A 23,502-nucleotide genomic window follows, 5' to 3' on the forward strand; every position below is an offset into this window, starting at 1 on the left:
AGTGTGAAAATTGCTGACTTGCACCATGGTTCTTAGTTGAAGTTAAACTGCAGTTCTCTAAGTCACTCGGAAAGTCAGGTTGGAGGAAGGCAATGACATGCGACCTTCAGTAAGACTATGCCTAGTAACCACTTTAGTGTTCAAACCACTCTTCGGGTAGAAGACACATTTAATTATATTTTTCCACACATTCGTTCATAATTTCTCTCTTACTGACATAAGGAAAATGAATGACACAATGTGTCACTGTGCTTTAACTGTTAATCAGAGTTATTGAATTGTCAGTCAAAGTGACCTAAACTTAATAAAAATTGTGTGCTGTAGTACTTTTAACAAATTTGTCATTGCAGTACACATGTAGGAGTGTTGAAAGTTACTAACCTACAGTTAGAAATATGGTGTTTTTAGTTGCAGGTGTCATCCATCACACACACTTTAAGAGGAAGCATTCATTGTGCATTTCTGTGTTCATCACTTTTTCGATATGGTATTTGCTCCGCCGGTTCTTCTGTATATTGTTGCTTTGTCCTTTTCTTACTGTGATTAAATTTGTCAGAGTTTATTTCAGGCCTGTCTGATGCCATTGTTTCCATGCTTAATTTTTTTCTAAAATTAAGATCATAAATTTAAAGACACAATCATTACTGAGTGTTGGTTAAATATAAATTTCAATATCACTTTATACAACTTTGTAAATATTCCAGTCTATCCTGAAATTGCTTTTTGTATTATTATAATTTTACCCAATGTTACTCTTCTAGTTTGCATGCCCTGTGTTATGCTTGTGTCCCTACAGCTCATAAACTGCTAATTTATTTCTTGAGTGCAGTAAAGCAAAATAGGTTAAAAACTGTTTCATAGATGGTCTGAAGTGTATTCGTAGATAATTTCTGATTATAGCAATGATTAATGGGGTTTATTACTAGAAATAAAATAAATAGTTTGCAAGGTACATGTTTGTGTGACTCTTGCACAATGCCTATATAACAAAATGTCCTGCACAAATAAGGATACATATTTATGACAAGCAATAGATTTAAAAAAAAGTTGGAATTACTGAACGCTGCTTTATACAGTACCTTTGCAATACAAATGTACACAGAACCATTCGGTTTATTGTGATAACAAAATTGTGACTGAGCTACTGAATAGTTCAGTATGCATACAAAGATTAAATCAAGGACAGGGGATTGCTCAACAGAACATTTTGAGCGAGTAGCATTAATGAGTTATCTATTGAGAAATAGTTTCTTTTAAGAAAAAATTATCTTCATCCAATACTAGGATTTTGTAATTATTTTATGGTAGGTGTTGTGTATAAGAATGAGGGCTTTGAATAGTAGAATACCCTTATAATGAAGGGGGGGGGGGGGGGCGGTGCAGCAAATCCCTTACCGATATAAGGGGGCAATGAGAAACTCTGGCGAAGGTCAAAATAGAAAAAAAATTGTTAATTGTGTGAATGAAAACTTCTGAACTGATTTATTTGTAGGACTTCATATTTAAGCTTCAATTACATCCCATAATTGTCACACACTTGTCCAGATTGGGTTAGAGAAGATTTATTTTTCAGATAATGTAACATTTTTGAATGGAGATATGTTGAGGTATGAAAATTTGCTGACAGGCATTTATATTTCTTTTGTTAAATCTTTGTTAGTGTAGGCAGAACTCTTACATTATTGTCCAACATAAAGTGTCTGTTTATTACTGAAAGTTATTTCTAGGTGAAATATGTAAAATGCAGTCAGGTACCCCTTGCTTATCAGAGTAATCATAGTGAATCTTATGTAGCAGTTGAGACTGAACAGCAACAGAACAAGGAAGAAAGTGAGTAGAAGTGGCAAAATATGATTGAAGAGTCAGACAAATACTAGTTGCATATGGGTAATGGATATGGAAGAGAATTATCTTCCAGCAGTGATCAAATAAACGACTTAGTCTTTGAAAGACGTGTACTGAACTGTGCGAAAAGTGGCCGTATCCTCAGAACAGTAAAGTCAGATTTTTTTCCCAGTTAGCTGATGGTTAAAAAGAAAAGGAAATTCCTTGTACTCTTTAACATTATTCTTTTATGGTGCATACAAATTACTAACAATGTCTACTAATTTCATCAATGAAGGAAAAGAATGTATAAACAGAACATAGGGTTATTTCCAAATGTTGGAATATACAAGTAGGTTCTGGTACAGCCCAACCAAGGAAATGTACTCCTGGACAAACAGTATGTGTATGAACTACTTGACCTGCTGTGTGTCAGTGAAGTGTGTTACATGTACATTTTCATTTGCTCTGCAAACAGCTGTTTTATAATTTTCCTTTGTAGCACGCATCAAACATGCTACAAATAAGTTTTGTAGGATCACTTGCAGTACTGCCAATGGAGCTTTCATCTGGTGTGTAAAGTAGAAAATTCATTTTATTTTATCCTTTGCTACACAAGACTGGAAAGTTAGTTTCCAATATATGTATGTTATTAATTTAGATTGCAGATTAATACAGTGACATGGCCAGTTACAGTTTCTGCTAGCAGTCATCTTCGGATTATGAACTTATTACCTCAAGAAAGAGCTACACATGGCAACAAGTCTTGTAAATTTAGTTTATATGTTTGAAAAATTAAAGAAAAAATTTTAAAGGGGAAAGTAATGTAATCGTATAACATTTGACATAGAGATTAATTGAAAATTTACATGCAGGAATACAACATTGTGTTTATACTTTTCATTGTAAAATTGAAATGTTATTAATGATGGAGGATTATCTTGTGGATAACAGACTTGAAGTATTGTTGCCAGAAAAGTACCAAAATTAAAAAGTGAACTGAATGTAAAACACACACACACACACTTTTGTCAGCTGGGAAAGTATTTATGTATAGTAAACGGTTATGTGGCCAATTAGTTGCCAAAGTAATGACAAACAGAACTGGAAACACTCATTTCAGTTTACACTTAATTTCATGTATTCAGAATTGACAGTATTTCATTCAGGGACTAAGAACTTTAGAGGAGTGGCTTTACAAAACAAGGAATGATTAAAGAGATATAAACAATGTATAAAGCAGAAAGTTTCTCAAGAGATGAGATACAAGAATGGGATGTTGATGTGTCATCCTTCCAAAGCCTGTCTGTGTACCTTCCTTCTTTCCTCTGTATCCCCTCTTGTATATGGATGCAAACAAGATACTTTTGTTGAACGCAGATGTCAGTCCTGTATGTAAGGTTACTGGAGAGCACAGAAGATACATTACCACCTTCCTTCATGCATTGTTTGCCGGAACTAATGTTAGTCAGCTATGGATCCTGCAGGAAGTCGTGCCGACCATTTCTTGTACCTACCAAAATCCCTGCAACCACCAGTGTGTGTTGTTGAGGTGGTTGCAGTCACAGTTCTCACTTGACATGGGTGTAAATAGGTTGTATGTGTGTCAGACGTCAAAAAATTTTTCGTTACTAATGATGGTCGTACATGAAATGTTGACACAGCCTTACACTAGAAATATTGCGAATTGTGGTAATACAGTGAACTAAGAAACGTGGAATAGGACGAAAACTCCAGAGCCATGAAAATTCATTCCATTGATGTGTTTTTTTTTTGTTTTTTTTGTCAATTACGGTTTCTTTTTACAAAAAGAAATTAAAGGTCCATAAACTGGATTTTATGTTAATATCGTGTACTTGGTCTGTTCTGTTCATAGCTCACACATTTACATATGGTAGGTAATTGGAGAATGCTGCGTTATTACAACATGGGAGTTTTACTTAACTTTATTTTGTGAAACTGAGCACACAACCTAACACACATTTATATCAGACTGAAGAAGTTTCATCTCATTACTTTACAACTGCTTGGAAGATAGTGTTGAAAACAAAATTGTAGTCAGTCTGGATATTTTCTGATGTGTTGATGTTAGAATGGTAACATTATATGTTGTTTTCAGTGGTACTTGTCTCAAATTTGTCTGCGACAATGATACTTTAAGAATCTTTTCTTTCCTGATGACTTTTTGCACGTGAAATTTCATTAACATTTTAAGACAAAAATAAACTTACATTTTTTTTACACGATAAAAGGTGTCCATCTTTTCTCATAGGACATGGAGTTTGCCTTTCAAGGGAACTGTACCTACTTGTGATCGACACTTTCGTCCAAGTTAATGATATATGCAGGGCTTGGCCAGAAATGAGTGTTAGAAGATGCCCAAGTGTTTAGAAAAAATAACAATTTTGGTGCGGCTCAGATGAGGCTTGAGCCAATTTTGTTAGCCTAGTTTCAAGGCAGCAGTTGGCCTAGCGGAAAGGGCACAGAACAGTAATCAGAGAGTCATGGTACAGAATCCATATGTGGAAATCATTTTTATTTTAAACTTTTAAGTTTCTTACAACGCAAATAAACCAAAATATTGTTCAGCATATTGTATTTATTAATATTTTCATGAAATGCATGAAAAGGAACGGCAAAGAAAAATATGGGATTGCAAATTTGCAAAAAGGATTGCAATTAAAGTATACAGGACTTTGTATTTCGTTAGTTTCATTTTAAGCTTTGAACAGTCTATGACTGCTGAATGTGAACAGTAGGTGACCAGTGCAGATAAAATTGGCCATTGGGAACATGGCTACCTGTAGCTGCAGAGCTCATTTACTCATTATCTCTCAACTGAGTTAGATGAATGTTTTGAAAATATTGTGAGAATGCAATGAGACTGTTGTAAAAAATATATAGTCAAGCATGCGAGTTGATAGTGTAAGATTTATCGGAATAAAAGTTAGTTTGCAACGAGTGAACCCTCAGATTACTATTCTGTAACCTTTTGCTACGCCAACTGCTGCTAGGAAACTGTGCTAGTGTAAATGGCTGATTTTTTGCCTGGCCGGTGCCAAAAGTGCTATCTTTTCTAAAGACTTGGTCATGTTGAGCTCACAATTATTACTTTCATTTCTGGCCCAGCCATGCTGCACATATGGAATGTTTGCTGTTCTTTGTACTCGAGGATATTTGGCCAATTCTGGTAGGCATTTGTTATCTGATAGTTGTCTTCAAATTTTCTTGACAGAAAAGGCATTATTTTTATCATAGATTTAGGCAATGTTAGTGGGTTCTTGGTTACCTGTTTCAGAAATTGTCATCTTGTAAGTTTGTCAGTCAGTTTCTGGAGAACATCTGAATTCAGTACACATTCTTTTATCAAATGATCCTTTAATAAAACATGATCTTCAAGTTTATCTGTCAGCTCCTTTTGTATGCTTGTAAGACACAGCTTCTGGTATTATTGGACAGGTGGTGTCATCAGTCTTTCCATTATTAAGTGTCATGGAGATAAGCAAACATTAACATTTGAGTGGAATGTATGACATGTAAGTTAAACTTTCTGTAACAGGGGTGACGTTGCAGCAATTTATTTATTGGATGAAAAGCGTGAAAGTCGTTTCATGTTGTTCAAATTTTCAATCTTCATTTTGTGAGAATCTTGCAAGTGGCACACATGTAAAATGGTTGTGAGTAGTTAATTTCTGCCAATTCTTTTAATAGGAATAACAATAATACTACAATTTTGCCTTTTTTTATGAGCATTGGGCCGTGATCAAAGACTTATTTCAGTCTGATTTTTCATCTTCGAATGCAGGATACATGAAAGGATAGAACATCCCAGAAAGCAGTTAAAAGCCCAGGAAATGAAACTGTTAATATATTTTCAGGCATCGTTCAGTTTGTGAAATCATCAGACCGCTGCCTAAGATTGCGTAGTTGCGCCGACATTTGTTATGATGATTTATTTAGTACTTAGACCCACTACTTGTCTGATTTCAATCCTCCTCCTCCTCCTCCTCCTCCTCCTCCTCCTCCTCCTCCTCTTCTTTTAAAGCTGTTTTTGTTGTTCGTGCATACACATGTGCAAGGGATTGTATGTACCCTGGCTGTGGCAAATGACTTTTGTAGGTTCTCCATGGTGTTCAAATATTTGTGTCGCTTTCTTGTAGGTTTAAGCAGTATGTCATACTGTGCCTAAAGAGTGTTCTGTTGATGTGATCTGTGACCGATTTTATGAGAAGGAGAACTTTCTAGTTTTTCTTTTTTCACTATAGTCTCCAGATCTTTCAGGATGTAGGCGTCCATTTGTTTGTCAGGGTAGCTGATCCTTCTGAAGTCAGTTCTTATATTATCAAGTTTGTCCTCCAAATACTGTGGCTCACAGATTCATTTAGCCCAGTCTACCAATGTTTCGATAACTTTTTGGGATGGTGGTAGAAGTTTTTGTGAAATTGTGTGTCCGTGTGAATATGCTTTCTTTAGACTTTACATTGGTTTTCTAAGTATCTGTACACCCAAACAGTTCAGCTTACTGAGCTTTTATGAGAGTATAACTGCTTTCTGAGTTGATATGGCATCTGATGATATCTCCAGCATTATCAGAAAAATATGGTGTGGACCACAGCCTAATGCTAATGCCCATAAAACAAAATCACCAAACACTCAAATACAGCAGTGAAAGTGTGTATAACATACTACATTGTTTCATGACACTGCTTATTTTTAAAGTTCACTGAATGGGGGGTAAGTGTTCTTGAGCCTTGGTTGTCAATTGTCATATACTCTACATAAATATTATTCTCTTTCTCTGTGAGGCCTGCTCATTTTATAAGAGGATATGAAAAACAGGGTTCGAATCCCTCTGTCGCCAGCCTCTCTTTGTGACAATCTTTCTAGATAAATGGAAGATCACTTTGCCTTTGAACCTCATCTTGGAGGTAAAAATGTAAATGTCTTGTCACTAGGGCCTCCCATCAGGTAGACTGTTCGCATGGTGCAAGTCTTTAGATTAGATAGCGAATAAAATCTCCTACACAGCTGGGAATTGAACCCGGGCCCTTAGGATTGACATTCTGTCGCGCTGACCACTCAGCTACCGTGGCCAACATCTTGAAGGTGAAATGTTTATTTTCACCATTACGATACAAAATTGAAGGCATCAGCCATAATAATCCGGTTTTAATTGTTGCCGAGCTGCAACTGTTACAGTATGAAATGCAACTACTGTTTCGAAATCGTCCCTGCAGGTTGCTGTGACATTCACAGTTCATGGCTTGCAAGGACTGTTGATTTTAAAAAAAAAAGATATATTTTTAATGCACGCTGTGCTGTTGTAACAAACAACTTGCTTATTCTGACAAATGAAAAATCTGTTCTTGCTTTGTTGCCATTTTGTCAAGCCACCACACTTGCAATGCCATCTGATGGGCACAATATGCTAACTTAGTGAATTTGCAGTTTTATTCGTGCATCAATAATATTCTTACATGTAATACTTCGGAAAATATAGAAATTTGAAAATGAATGACTTGTAGTATGATTAAATCTTGATAAAATCATGATTTCTGAGAAACAGCTTTGCAACTTCACTTTGCAGGATTAGAACTTGAGCTTGGATCCTGGCCACTCTGCTACCAATTAGGCCATCTGAGCTTACTGCCCACATTGGCACAGATCTTAACTGTCATAAAAACTGCTCCTACGTGTTGGGGCTTCAGTTCAGTCAGAGGCGGAGGATGATGAGATGGCATAATTGGTAATGCACTGCCTGTGAAAGAGAAAGATCCAGCTTTGAATACTAATCTGGTGCATAGTTTAAAACTTCAAAGTAAATGATCGTGTCAGATATTCTGTTGAGAATAAGAAAAATTTTTCTCAAAATTATAGAATTTAACAAATAGCTTATCCTGTGCATAAAGAAGTTTAGTGTGACTGCATGTATCCTGAATCGTGTGATACCTGTCGGTGAATGATAAGATCCAGAATGTAATAGTCAGTTAGTCGTGACGTATGTCAGATATCGAAGTTATGTGGAACTCCTTGTTCTGCTTAACATTTGGCTCTTTATACATCAGTCTTGTGTGTCTCTAGCATGTACGGAACTTCAGTGATACTATTGCGATACTAATAATGATCGGATGAAATGAATTATTGTTAGAGATCGCTGATAAACTGAATGTGCACCATTTTTCGTTTGCGGCAGCAGATATGATAACGTAGGTCAAACATTTATTAGTTTCTCCTTTGACAGACAGTCTCTCTAAGCCTCACAGCTGCAACAGGAAACATATATTTTTTCATATGTGAATTATACATTGCCTGTCAGTTATGAATGAAATATGAATGTTGTGCACAATTGTGCAAGAAAATTTTCAGTGTTGTTTTGACACTCTTATAAAGTTGTGTTTCTTTCATTTTGGCTATTCGAAATTGTATACTGTGAGTTCCTCGTACAATCGCTCTAGATGAGAAATTGCTCATTTTGGTCTCTGTAATTCTATCTCTTTGAAATTAAATATGTGGTATGATACCATGTTAATGGTGTTGAAGTGAATTTTTTTAAGGGAGCTGGGATTGCATTGTCTGTGTAGTTATGTCTTTAGCAACTCATGAGGAACTAAAAGCTTTTTCATATAGCTTATGTTTCTTCAAATGGCAGTCTTGGTTGTGTTATTTGTAGTGCGTCATGTGCTAGTACCAGTTCCAAGTTATGGTCTATAGGTGGACCAACTTCTATTTGATTTTTGTGTGCGTGTGCCGTGAGAGGGGGGGGGGGGGGGATAGGTAGACAGCCTGTCTCAAAGTGCACATTCCCTTAACCATCCTCAGTTTTGTAAAATGTCTGTCAAAAAGCTGATATGTAGGTGCTGTACAGTAATATTTTTCCCAGGATTTAGGACCTTCCCCAGTAACAGGAATGATCGTCTGGTATGGTAAGCGTAGCTTGTAGTCAATCTTTCCCTTCCAGTCTTCTGTACCTTGAAGTGTTCACATTGGAGACAACCTAAAACATAATGGTTCAAATGTAGCTAGATAGTGTGGGAAGAGGACTTTGTTATTAATGTTTTTTTTTAATGCAAAATAGGCTTCAGAATCACACAGCAACACTAATACTTTACTGCCAGTAAAATGAATGGAGTAAGCTGGAAACAACGGGAGATTTTATTGTGGAATAAATAATTAAAGTTGCTGTTTGAAGGTGTAATTGGGTTGGTAGTGTAAAGGGAGTATAAAACGTATCACATCTGGAATTGCTGTTCACTGGATGATTGGTGTTGTAACATTGATTTTCAAACGCGCTACAGATATTGGTACTATGACAGCAAAACATCTTTATTCTTCACGTCCATATATTTGCAGTCATCTTTCCCTTCAATGTGACAATGCCAGGATGCACATGAGCACAGGTGACATCTGTAACTAGCAGACACATTGGTTTCACTGTCATCAGCTGTCCTGCAGACAGTTCCGTCTTGGCCTCGTCCACATTTCATGTGTTGCCAAAACTACATTTTCACTTTTTTTATGGTGATGAAGTGATGCAAGCAGGGACGAGGTTGTGGCTCTGTCAACAAAGAGAAACATTCTACAGTGATGGTATCAATAGTTGCAGTACCTGATGATTTTAACTGAATGGTTATTTTTCGGTTCCCAGCACCATGGTTGCTAGTCAAAATAAGTTGTGCAGAATCTACTGAAATTGTGACGGATGAAGTTGTTTTGTATTCAACTAAGATTATTTAATATCACATTACAATAGAATATGAAGAAGGCAGGTATTAGTTAAATAGGTGCAAATGTGTTTGATGTTCACATTGATTGTGCAGAGAGGATTGGGTGACCAAAGAGATGTGTTCTCCTGTATGAATTCTTTGTGACAGGACCACAAGTCTGTACTCGTTGCAGTGACAAAGCAGTTTATCACTAAGTTTAGCATTGTAGAAGCCAGATTTGGATTATGAATAGACTGGAAGTGCTTGAAATTTGACGCTACATCAGAAGGATGGACAGAGAATGGAGAGAGAGAGAGAGAGAGAGAGAGAGAGAGAGAGAGAGAGAGAGAGAGAGAGAGAGAGAGAGAGTGTGTTTGTAAATTGGTCAATGCATTTAGAGAGAGGGGATACCTGGATTTGTATAATGGCTTCCAGTAATTGTATAAAAATAGTATCTATAGATGAAAAAAATAAATCTTCTCAACATTGGAAGAGAAAGAGTAGACCAAGTTTGTCAGAGAACTCAGAACTACAAAAAAATTGTAGTCTTTGTTATTAGACATATTTCTAGATCGATTCTCACACATCCCTCTAGGACGATATAGAATGGTGGCGACATATTGTCATTAACTCCAGAAGGCACTAATATAGATGGTTTTCCATCTTGATCAGTATCATCTAAAACACAAGTTATAACTCTCTGATGTTGGTCAAAACTGTGAAACAGGTTTACATCACCCATAAATGTCTCCCAGGCATCTTCATTACAACTGAGGTGAAGTAACCTGATAGACTGCATTGCATTGTCTTGCTGATAATACAGGCCCCTTTTGGAATGCTGTAGGCTAACAAATGAATGTTTGTGATCAGATAGTTTTTCTGTACCATTTGCTGATGAGGTTATTAATGTATAAGTTATTACGTTTAAGCCTGTATAACATGTCCTCGCACCAAATGTCATCTTGCAATTTGTCATTTTAGCAGATGTGTTGCCTCAATTGGTTTTGCACTTACTTACATCCTGCTGTCAACTTGTACAAAAGTGTACTGTGAATCGTCTGTCCAGATCACCTTTTCAAAATGTTGTGTATCCAATGGTGGTGCTCCTCTCTCTACTGCTAAATTGCGAACCTGGTTCATGGTGCACGGACCCAGTTGCAGTTTGTTTAATGGTTTCCAGGGGCAACAAAAAAATTTTGATTTTTCAGTATCTCATGTAATGACTGACTGAATTTAAAGTTTTGTCATAATCTACTCATTAAGAGAGAGAATTTTATATGAAAGGTTTAATACAATGTCACATATGAACATCGGAAGCTGTGTGTTATATAAAATCTTGAGGCAGCTTAATTCACAGTGCACAAGCTACCTAGACTTTATTCATCCAGTATTTGAGAAAGAGTGCACTTAGAAACATGTGAAAATCCTTACACGTAATTTTAAACCTTCACAAAAAAAGTGACGAAAAAATTTCACTTACTACTTTCTCTTCGTTCATTCCCTAAAACTTTGACATCAGGTGTGAATTAACCTGCAAAATTATATTTTTGTATGACATTAGAGGTGTGTGAAAACCATCTTTGGTTTTAAATGGATGGCAAATTGCCCAGATTATATGTATCCAGTGTTCCCTAGTAAGAGCATTTAGTGGATTCCATTAATCTTGAACCATAATTTCAACTCTTTTGTAAACTTTTCTCACTTCAAATATTTAACACACTAGCTAATTTATAATGCAATCAGAAGTTTGGAGCTGTTTCGTACATGAGAGTTAAATTTTTTTAAGAATAGCGTGTGGCTGTTTACTGGTGCCTCTGTGTCCTTTGTTGTGCTGTGGGCAGAGGCACGTGAGTTAAGTGCCAGCTTTTGTACCCGATAGTGAGGCAGGGCTCTCAGTGGCATGACTGCTCACATGTTGCATTGAAATGCGGAGTGATTTGCTATACTGTGGTCCATTTTCGTCTGTAGCAGTGACGGTAGTGGCAGCAAAGTTTATCTATTCGAAATATGCATGCTACACCCATGATATTAGTATGTGAAAAGCCCAATGTCTTGGATGTTATGCATATGGGCTGTAAAGTCTGATGCTTCCTAGTGATAAAGACACTGAACTATTCTATTTACCTTAACAACATGAACAGTCTTTCTCCAACACAGCACATATATTTTCTAATTTAATTGTGGTAAAAGAATATCCAGTAGACTATTATTGCTGTTGGTTCATGTCAGATTGTTGGTCAGTGAGGAGAGACTGTAGAGATTATAGTTGCCTGCCAAAGAGTAGCTTAAAAATTTCAACTTTATGGTACGATTCAGTTTAATTTTTTTATGTACTCATTACTGTTTTTTCCATTGTTACATAGAAACTTTTGTGTGTATTAATTGAAGGCTTCATAATAAATCTGTAAAGTACACGCTACAGTTTTTCTCTCATTCATCTGCCATGTTTGTAAATAGGGATAGATACCAAAGATATTTACATAAGAGAAAATAAGTGTTTTATGTGAGGTGGGAAACATCCTGTGGTTGTTACCAACTTGACCTGCATGCATTGATACATCAGTACTCAAAGTAAGAAAAATATTTTTGCACCATTACTCCACAAGACACTCACCTGTTATCTGTATTAAGATCCAAATTATTTTGGTGCTGTACTGTTAGGTTTAAGAAATAATTTTGGATTTTAAAAGGTCTCCTGTTAACTGCAGGTTTGTATTTAGTTAAGGCACCACTACTGGGAGCTACTTTGTGCGATTTCATAATGATACTATATGATTAATGAATAATCTTATTCAGTGCAAACTTTCCTGACATGACGTAACCAAAGAGGCTGGTGTGGGAAAACAAAGTTACTACTTATATCCTGTGTTTCTTACCTCAACTGATACCTTTACTATGCAATTCAAGGGCTGATTGTATAAACGTTGGTGACTGGAGGTGAATTTTGACATTTGTTTCGAAATTGAACTCTGTTCAGGACTCGGCTCAATTGTGTAAAACTAAAATTGGATCAACTGGAGGTGGTTCATCATTGATCTAAACTAGCACAAAACATCCTTGACAACACTGCTAAAATTTACTATTGATGCTGTTATCTCACTTCAAATGCAGACATTAATTATACGTTTTAGCTACATGGTATTTATAATCAAAGGTGTCCTGACAATATAGATTTATTCCTAGAAATCATATTGGTCGAGCATAAAAACAATAGGGGGGAAAAAACCTGATAAAATTACTGTGACCAACAAGCAATATGTGTAACTGTCTTAATGCTAATAAATTGTTTATAAATTCCAGTTATTACATTGTTACATTGTGACACCTGTTTTGTTGTTTTCCTTTTTTGTTGGTATTGAAATTTCTTCATGGGCAGATTTTCGTCCCTTTGTTGGACGTGGTGCCTCGTGCACATTTTAATATGCTTTAATTGAGCTAGCATCTGGGATTGCTTGAACTTTTAACGAAAACTATCGGTAATGATTCCTAAATGTCTGTTCACTTTTTTCAACTAGGGGATTCTATGGGGATAAGAGAACAGTCAATAGTGCTTACATCACCAGGTAAACGAACTGCTGGTGTATGGTATAATAACACTGGGTTTTCTCACGTCATTTCTGCCCATGGGCATTTCAATTAATTCTTTTTTCAGTGAGGCAGTGCAGGCTGATACCATGTGCACAGCTACGCAAGCTGTTGCTACATCTGTTTTAAGTGAATTGGCAACCACCACCTAAAAGCTTCCCGTGGCATAAAATCATAATGTTAAAAGTAGCATGTGCATGGGAGTCAGTGGCTGGATTCTTGTGCTTGTTTTTGGCAGATACTTTCTCAGCGTTCTGTGCTGTCAACCTTAGTTACAACTAATAATCAGTGAATCATCAGCTTAAATTATTTTTCATTTAATTCCAAAAAATAGGTTGTTTGATGCCAAAAATAGGTTTGTCATTGTCAGTAGACAAATTGGACGAAAGAAAACAGTATAATTCACACTATATAGGTACACAGAATGCTGCCCACTGCAGTGGTGCAGAACATTTGGAAAATGAAAAGTAGAGGGGTTTTGAAACAGTGTGTTGTTACAATAATCTGTATGATTAGCCCAATAGAGATACTAGTATCAAATGGGAAAAAAAATATTCCAGGAACTGACCTAGGTTTGAACCTGTGACCCCCTGCACTGTAAGCTAGATGGCAACCTCTAAGCTACCGAAACTCCCCACGAGCAATCTCTGAAACACATTGTTAAAGAACTTACTTTGTACTTACTTATGCATCATTTATCAGTGTTGTCATAGAAGCTTATGCACATTTTTGGTAGTTAAAAAAAATTAAAACATGTGTAGATACTGCTACTCGAGCAAAGAGAGTGTATTTAAGAGACGGTGTCAAAATGCACATACTTCACTGTTCATGGCAGATGTTTCGAATTTTCCTTTCTTACTATGCCACTGAGTGTCTGTCAAATTATGAGATGTCTCAAAGTATTGTTATGGGTTCAACTGTGTTGTCTGCATTTATAATATACATAGCTGATAATTTCCTTTACGTAACCTTAAGATTGAAAATACATTTTGAGGTTCAGCAGTGTAGGAGTGGTGTAGTGACATTTACATGTTTATAAGAATTTCTTTGTTATTTCATTTGTACCTGCACAAAATAAAATTGTTTTGTGATGTGACTGCATCTGAACTGACGATTATATTCTGAATCCAACTTTGATCCATGAATTTTTGCCAAAGTTGGTCCTACTTTACAGTGATACAATCTGCAAATGATCTGAGACATTTTCTGTTTTAATCTAAGGTAAAATGCTTTATATAGTCGGTCTTAAGTAATGTGCCTCTGTAGGCCAACAAATTAGTTCTGCCTCATAGTTTCCTGTGTGGAGGATTGACAGTGCTGGTATAATGGATATCACTCCCTAATGAAGGTAATATTGGACATTCTGTGAAGTTACCTATCAGTTCTTGTGATAGTATCAATACAGCAAGCAGTACAGTCTCGCAGGTGATAAATGCCCCCATCCAGTGACATGAACATTAGAGCATCGTGCCGAGGTAGAGGCATTACAAAAACTGAGTTTGGCTCCTTGAGGCCTACATGAATGGAGCAGTCCGGCTTCAGTTGGAGAAAATGCAGGTCCATTACTGAAGATTACATGTTTCCAGACTTAGTTTTAGTTATACCTGGTAAACACTTAATAATATTTTGTGGTATTTATAAATAACATCCTGTCATGAGGCCATTCACAAAGACAGTGACGTCCTTCAGTGACGTCCTTCAGCTACTGCTTAATAGTGCCACATGATCCCACGGAAATTGTATTAGGTTGGAACTATACATGGTATTACCTCCCATGAGATTTCAACAAACACAGATTCTTTGTCTTATTGCAAAATGTCACAAACAACTGTGGTTTGTGAAAAGTGCAACACCAAGAAGCAATTACCTGAGTAGTGCCTCACTTGAAGAAAGTGGCAACGGGTGTGGAAGCAATACGTGATAAATTTTGCATAAGATGAGGTACACGTAGGGCGAGCAGAGCCCACTCGTGTTGGTCCAACAGGGTCGGTGTTGCACGTAGTGTAGTCAGTAAAGAGCTGCACACAAGGTGGAAAGAATACAGTGAGTGCCAGTATGCCTCGCCAATGTCAAAGGGAGCCATATCGGCATGTGAGAGAGTTCGCACGGGGGCAGATTTTCCCGTCTTCTGTGTGTGTGTGTGTGTGTGTGTGTGTGTGTGTGTGTGTGTGTGTGTGTGTGTGTGTGTGTGTGTGTGTGTGTGTAAGCAGTGGATAGAGGAAGGTTGTAGACAGCAGAGAGCGGGAACTGTACCACGGAACCTGGCCACAGTACGGGATGACTGTCATCTTGTCCGCACGGCCATTACGGACCATACAGCGTCATCCACAATGTTGGCTTGTCGCTGGAGTGCTGCTACAGGTGTGAACTTGTCTGTATCGACAGTTTGTTGCCATCTGCTGCAGGTTGGACTGGTTGCACACATGCCATTGTGTCGGCTTCCATTGTCCAGAAGCAACAAGCTCCTCTGACTGCAATGGGCACATGAACACTTCACGAGGGTGCTGAGTGGCAACATGTAATTTTTTCGGATGAATCCCAATTCAACATGTCCTGTACTGATGGGTGCATACATGTTTGGCAGTACCGTGGCGAGTGCAACCTGGAGGGCTGCATTGTGGAGCAGCATAGTGGACAAACACCAGGTGTGATGGTTTGGGACGCCATTGGTTACAACAACCAATCTCGCCTTGTACGTATTGCAGGCACTATGAACAGCAACCGGTACCTAACAGAAGTTGTGGAGTCTGAGGTACTCTGCCTTCAGGCATCTCCACAGGCCACATTTCTACAGGACAGTGCCCGGCTAAATATTGCGAAGAATGTACAGGCCATCTTCGAAAAGTGACAAGTAACATTGCTTCCCTGGTCTGTGTGTTTGCCAGACATGTCGCCATTCGAAAATATCTGGGATGTGGTTGGTCAGTACCTGACGTGTCACTGTCCTCCAGTAACTGGTGTCACAGATTTGTGGACTCTGATACAAACTGCATGAAGTGAAATCCCCAGTAACATTGTCAGAACCTTATTGATTCAATGCCACGGCCTATTTCAGTTTTAATTGCAGTGCATGGTGGCCACACGACATATTGAAAAGTAAGGCTCAAAGGACATGTACAGATTTGAAAGGGTAATCATTTGTTACTCGTCATGTACCTAACCTGTGTTATTAATAAATTGAATTCATGTGTTTCCTTCTTGGTGTTGCAATTTCCACAAATTGTAGTGTATCTGGGATCCTACAGTTATCCACTTCCCTGCAACACTCTTATCCACATCTGTGATATGAGGTGGCATGTTATGCCCCCAATTCCCAACTCTTGGAAGCACCACAATCCTATTCCTGACATTACATCTTTGCATGGCCGTATTTAGTTGTAAAGAGCTTTTGTTTCTTAACATGTCTACATAAAACACTGCCACATCCAGTTATACATGCAGAAACTTGTCAAGTGGAATGTACTGACTTGTGAAAATTTCCAAACAAGCTACATGACCTGAAACAGTTGATTGGAGGCTACCTGAGGAATATATAATATTGAATGCCACACACATCATGTAAGCTCTTATCATAGTACTCTCTTTGATGTGATAGTATGTCTGCAAAACCCGCATGTTAAGGCTTAGTGAGGCCTCAGTTTTCTATAGGAGTTCCACCTAATCAATACATTAATGAAGGCTAAAGGATTCATTCCAAAGTTCACTCTGTGGTCTTTATAGTCCTACTTTCCATGTCAGCATTTGACAGCGAGCATTTTGAATTGCTCCTGCCACAAATACGTCAATGGAAGTCCACTGTTTTTCCACTTCAGTGTGCAAATTATTGTATCTGCAAGTTCTCATCTAACAAGGAGGGGTCAACAGAGATGAGAGGGATTTTTTGAAACCACCTATATGGTAGTGTAGGTTTAGGGTCTGGGGTACCACTCTACATCTGTTGAACTTAGTTTGCGGGAGATCGCCAAAAAAGAATTTCATTGTCTTGTGTTCGACTAGACCCTTGACAGTATCACTAATTTCAAAACGATTGTTGGTGCGGTTCGAGTCCTGGCACATTCCTGTCAATCCCCCCCCTCCATCCTCATGATGGTTATTTTAATTCTGTTATTAAATAAAAGTTGTTCATTTCTAATGCTGTAATGCATCATTTCAGTTATCTGAACTTATCTCATTTCAGTTTGTACTTACATTTTCTTTCTTCCCCCCCCCCCCCCCCCCTTTTGCTTTTTGTTTGCAAAATAACTGAAACACTTTTGTCATGATTACTGTGCTTGCATTCGTCCTTGATTTTGGTAATTTCTTTGTAGTTACACCAGTTAATGTCCCCATGGAATGTGAAAGTTACAGTCATAATGATTGACCATATTATTACATTAGCTATGTGTAATTGATATTGTTTTTGTTTTCTGAATATTCAGACATGCAGCAGTTTTCATACTGTTAGATGCCCACTTCAAATTTGATGGTTGTAGTCTTCCTTTCCTTCTTCGTGTAATTTGATTTGTGGCCATCTACATTCATGCCCATAAATTAAGGATAATGCTGATACATGGTGAAACAACACTCTGGTGGGCAGTTTTCCGGTTTAAATCACTTCGGGGTATGACCATGCGGTGAATTTGTCCTGAGGTTGTCGCACAGTGGTGCTGGCAGCAGTCCACATACGCAGAGGTGTGTTGGTGCAAGCCAGAGTATGGTGCAGCGAGTAAGTGTGCAGATGTTTTCAGATGTGCTAATGGTGACTGTGTGTTGAAAATGGCTGAAAGAACACACATTGATGGCACTATGAGAGGTAGAATACTAGAGCGACTGGAGGCTGGTCAAAAACAGCAGTTCGTAGCACGGACCCTCCGTGTGCCACAAAGTGTGATCTCAAGATTATGGGAATGATTCTAGCAGACAGGAAATGTGTCCAGGTGCTACAGTACAGGACGTCCACAGCGTACAACACCACAAGAAAACAGATATCTCACTATCAGTGCCTGCAGACGGCCACGGAGTACTGCATGTAGCCTTACTCGGAACCTTACTGCAACCAGTAGAACAGTTGTCTCCAGACACACAGTCTACAGGCGACTGAACTGACATGGTTTATTTGCCCGGAGACATGAAAGGTGCATTCCACTGACTCCTGTTCACAGGAGAGCCCGTAAATCCTGGTGTCAAGAACACAGTACATGGTCATTGGAACAGTGGTCCCAGGTTATGTTCATGGAAGAGTCCAGGTATAGTCTGAACAGTGATTCTCAACGCATTTTTATCTGGCGTGAACCAGGTACCAAATACTAATCCCTTAATGTCCTTGAAAGGGACCTGTATCGAGGTTGTGGTTTGATGATGTGGGGTGGGATTACGATTGGTGCACGTACACCCCTACATGTTTTTGACAGAGGAACTGTAACACGTCAGGTGTATTGGGACGTCATTTTGCACCAGTATGTCCAGCTGCTCGACCACCTGATCTAAGAGAATGCCAACCCGTTGTACAGCCTTTGTACTTGTGCATGGTGTTCATATCCTATATTGATGTCAGGGTACATGCTCAGGAAACAGTGGCATTTTGTAGCACATGTGTTTTGGAACAGTTTTCTCACCTTACCATGGACTAACAGATCTGTGTCTTGTATGTTCCCTATTTGTCTATGCTATTAGCACTAGTTTTGTGTAGTGCTACATTGTGTGGCACCACATTCTGCAATTATTCTTAATTTAAGAGCATGAGTGTAGGTCATAATGTTAATCATCAAACAGTTTTCTGTGATTTGTTCAGTCCTTATTTCATAACACTTACTCTTTTCCAATCCTTGCATTACAAAAGCCAACAAATAAGACACTGAAATGGGGACATTTTTGATTACTCTCATAAGTGATCATCCTCATAGCAATGATAAGGCAAGTCCAAACTTTTCAGCAGTGACAGGAATGTTACATCTGTTGTGTGTTTAATAGTTGCTGCAGCACATTTGTATTTGGTTATATTTCTCCTTTTCTTTTGCAGCCACGCATTGATCCACTACAGCTTCTCCGCTGCCTCAGTGTTCTGTTGTCACCTGATGGAGGAATAAAAAGTCACGAGGAAGTCCAAAGACTTGCTAGGTGAGTTGTACAACATTAATACTTTGCAGTCATCATAAAATTGCTGTATTTTGTAGGTGAGCAGTTTACTGCTCTCAAATTGCTCATTTAGAATTTTTTTTTTTTTTTTTTTTTTTTTTTTTTTTTTTTTTGTTTTTGTTTTTCTCCATCTCTTTTCATCGCAAAAAATGATCTTTGGAATTCAAATGCAATAAGTTCAGCTTTTAATAGATTTGTTCGTATCACAAACCAATTATTGATCTTAATGGCGATAAATTATCTGAAAATGTTAAAGAAGAGGAAACTGTCAGTGAGAGCCACTTTCAAAGGAGGATATGTTTAAACTCCTTCAGACCAAATTTCTGTGGGATTCATTGTTGCTTATGAATTGTAGATTCATAATAGCTTCTGAGGGCAGACCATAATCCAGACAACAGTTTGTGAAAATATTTAGCAGAAAGTGATGTTTCCTCATTGGAACTTTGTCAGATTATAGTACTCTTAATGCATTCGAACCAAAAGTATAATGTATCATTATTAATGCAAAGTAACTGTGCTTATCAAAGAAGAAAGAGGTTTCCTATAGCAGTTGCTGTGCACTAAGTTTAGTAAATTTTACATTTACTTGTTACCAAATGTGTCACATTTGACCTGTGGTGATTTTTCTCCTACCCTTCGGCTTCAAAAGTTCTTTATGGAAACCATTTCCATTGTAAGCTTACAGTTTCTGTATATTTTTACTGAATAATGTAAACATTTGCCTTGCTGAGGTGTTCTCTCTGTATGCAGTAGCTAGAACATATCAGCTATTTCTTCCATTCATGTTGCATTTGTGGGTTTTATATAAGGAAGTGCCACACCAAATTTATAAGGAAGTTTCTTTTCTCATTACATGAGATAATTTATGAAGTAAGATAAGATAAAATGAGGAGGTTGAAAACCTGAAGCCTTGAAATGATTTAAATCAGATTGGTTTCATGAAGCTTATCTTTACTAGCTGCTCTATTGAATTATATTAAACCAAGTTGTCAAACTGTGACAATGAGGTGAGAGGTCTTGTTTCAAAAGTAGGAATATGTTAGCATAAGACAGAAATTGAAGGAAGGATGATAAGTCAGTTGTGCAGAGAACTACCTCTTCATTGACAACAGAAAGGGAACAAACAGTATTGCTACTGAAGTTATTTGTATTGGAAGTAAGGTTACACCATTTAAAGATGCAGATAAGTTAATTAGTAGTTACGAACCATGTATTTAAGGTAGATTTTCTCCCTTTTGCTACTACTGAAACAAAAATTTCTACTTGTCTCGTATTTACTAATGACTTAGTTTGGTTACTCACATGGCTTATTGTTCTGACTGGGTGTGTGTATCAGTGAAGCTTACTTAAAACGTATGTAATGCACACCATTTTCAACATTTGGCCCCAAAGACTGTTAAAAACCTGTATGAAATTGGAAATTGGCACACACATTCATGTTAGAAAGTCCTACTGAGGTACAAAGGAAAAATCAATTTGGTAATGGAGGGAAGTGAAGGAAGTATTAGGAAGAGATCATTATTACTTAATTACTTTCGTTTGAAGACACACGCCACTACAAGCTTCTTACTTCATCAAGGTGGCCTCTGTAGACTCTTTAGTGGCCATTCAGATTGATTTATATTGGACTGTAAATATTCGTAATAGTTATATAATAAACAGTCTGAAAAGTTAAACTCGTGGTATGTAATGGCTGATAGACTTGGTCTTCTGTCTCGCATCCCTTTTTTTGGGATGTTATGGATGTCGGTAAGGGGTAGTCACAGGGAGGGGAGATCTTCCGGTCATATTGCTAGATGCTATTAATCACAGTTGATGGCAAGTTCATATTGACAGTACTGTACTTCTCCTAGTCTTATAAGATCTTACATTGACTTGATCATAAGGCGGTAGCAGTGTTCTGATGAAGAACCCTTAAAATTCAGTCAAAACTCCGGTTCTATTTCGTAAAGTTGTCTGGAATTACATTTAGACTTTTGTGTATTACTCTAACTTTCTGTTGTGTCCTCTGATATCCTCAGAGGCTCTGAAGCTCCAGTTGAACTATAACCACTAAGAGAATAGGCAGTGGGTAATTTAAATATTGTTAATCTTTCCCTTTAACGTTGATCTCAAAAGAGTTTCAGTTTTTAAAAGTAAATCAGAATTTTTACTGGATCGAGCCATTTCCTCTCATCCAATTTTTAGTTTCGTTGTTTTGCCTCTACATGTACCTTATTTACTCGAGTCTAAGCCGCACTTTTTTTCCAGTTTTTGTAATAAAAAAAAACTGTCTGCGGCTTAGAATCGAGTGCAAAGTAAGCGGAAGTTCTGAAAAATGTTGGTAGGTGCCGCCACAACTAACTTCTGACGTCGAATATATGTAGCGCTACACAGGCGTGATTTGTAGGCGCAACGATAAATACTTGCGCAAATATCTCTGCGTCAGTAAAAGAGAGACAGAGGGGGGGGGGGGGGGGTGAGGTAGAAGATGAGGAGCTTAAACACATGTACACAGACTGGCTTTCGAAAAGCAAGACAGCTGACACCAACAGGACATGTGAAACGTGAAAGTTTGTCGAAAGTGTGTTCCAAATCAGAGTGTGCGACAAGCATTTAAAAAAGGTTTGATATCCAATGCATTAGATGGTATGGAGGACGATGCGCTGTATGAAGAAATGAGCAACAGAGAATCAGGTGATAGTGATTCAGAATCATGACTGAGATTTTATACATTTCGTATAATATGTATTAAAACCTAATAAAATTTTGTTCGAAATTTCAGCGTTTAATTTCTAACTTATTTTCATTCTTATGTTATAAGTGTTGCTACTCTGCAACGCACAGGATAGAAAAGCGTGGAGAGCTGCATCAAACCAGTCTACGGACTGAAGACAACCACACACTCTGCATTTGAAGTCGTCACTAAAAATCTGCTACGAAAATCCGACTGGCAAGACTGTTTGGGATGTATGTCAATATCTCCAACTCTTATGTTCTGAATTTTTTCCTACCTGTGACAAGAGATCGTTGCTAATAGGAACTTTCATGAATCGTGCATCACATGTAGTATTCTCTTCACCATAAGAATAATATGAATGTAAAAATTACGCTATGTATTCTTTCGTGTTTACTGCTATCTCATTTAAATCGTGTCTGCCTAATAAACTACGAAACTAGAGTGAGACAACAGCAAACTCGGGAGAATATACATATCATCTCATGCTTATATTTCTATTATTCTTATGTGGAATAGTGATACAGTCAGAAATGAAGCACAGCAACTGACTAGATTTTTAAATCTAAGATGACTCTAATTTCTGTGCAGAATGTAATGTACTTAAGAGGCGTCTGCAAAGATTTTCAGACAGAGAAAATTTTTCGCTAAACTCTCATTCAGAACATTTTCTATTATATGCAGTCCATTATTTGGTTTTTGTTGATCATTATCAAAGAAAGCAGCAGTGTAAGTAACAACAAATAGCAGTCTCTTGCCATTGTTTCACTAATGATACAATTCCTCTCTCTTTTTTATTGTAAGCGGCAGTAGTGCTCACAAAAGCAAGGCATGCTGTGAACGGCGACAGGTCGTAAACACTCATTACCAGAATGAGATAAATAATGCATCACAGAGTACAATAATGCATTTTCAGCTTCGAGTGATGTAAACACCTATAGCAAAGAGAACGGTACTTATCAGATCAAAGCAAAATAAGCAATTAATTCAAACCAAATGAAGCACGTGAAAAATGAAGGGTACCAGGACTGAGTGCCTGAAACATAGCAATGGCTACCTGGTAAAGCTTAACTGCTTATCTTAAGACTCGAACCAAACTACTTGTAGCTGTATCTTCATCCATTCGACCTAAATTGTGTCTCATGTTACAATAGACCAACTTCATTTCGATTTGGAGGTGTTGTCTAAAACTTCTCTCACCTTGAATTTCAAGTCTCAAAATTCAGGTGCGGCTTAGCTTCGGGAAATTTTTTTTCCTTGATTAGCGAGTCTCAATTTTCAGATGCGGCTTAGTCAAGTGCAGCTTAGATTCGAGTAAATACGACAATCCACACCCAACATCTTCCCCCTAACAAACTCCGTGCCGTCAAGGACACGGCGACTGTGTGGCGGTCATCCATGCGAGCCAACCGCAGGGACTCAGTTGTCCTTTGTCGGCTCCGCATTGGCCACACCCGACTCACGCACAGTTATTTACTGTGTCGTGAGGATCCCCCTCTTTGTCGTTGTGGGGCGTCCTTAACGGTGGTCCATATTCTGTCGGAGTGCACCCTTTTAACC

General features: G+C 37.8%; 1 protein-coding gene across 2 annotated transcripts in view; it reads left to right on the top strand.

The window, feature by feature from the left end:
* Nucleotides 1-23,502, top strand: part of LOC126272990 (serine/threonine-protein phosphatase 1 regulatory subunit 10-like) — a 105,838-nt gene that overhangs the window by 12,128 nt on the left and 70,208 nt on the right. For both annotated transcript variants that reach the window (XM_049976341.1, XM_049976342.1), the window contains exon 4: nt 19,111-19,208. In XM_049976341.1, coding sequence (XP_049832298.1) covers nt 19,111-19,208 — 98 coding nt within the window. The remainder of the gene's footprint in view (nt 1-19,110; nt 19,209-23,502) is intronic.

Source organism: Schistocerca gregaria, chromosome 5 (assembly GCF_023897955.1).
Source record: "Schistocerca gregaria isolate iqSchGreg1 chromosome 5, iqSchGreg1.2, whole genome shotgun sequence".
NCBI lineage: Eukaryota > Metazoa > Arthropoda > Insecta > Orthoptera > Acrididae > Schistocerca > Schistocerca gregaria.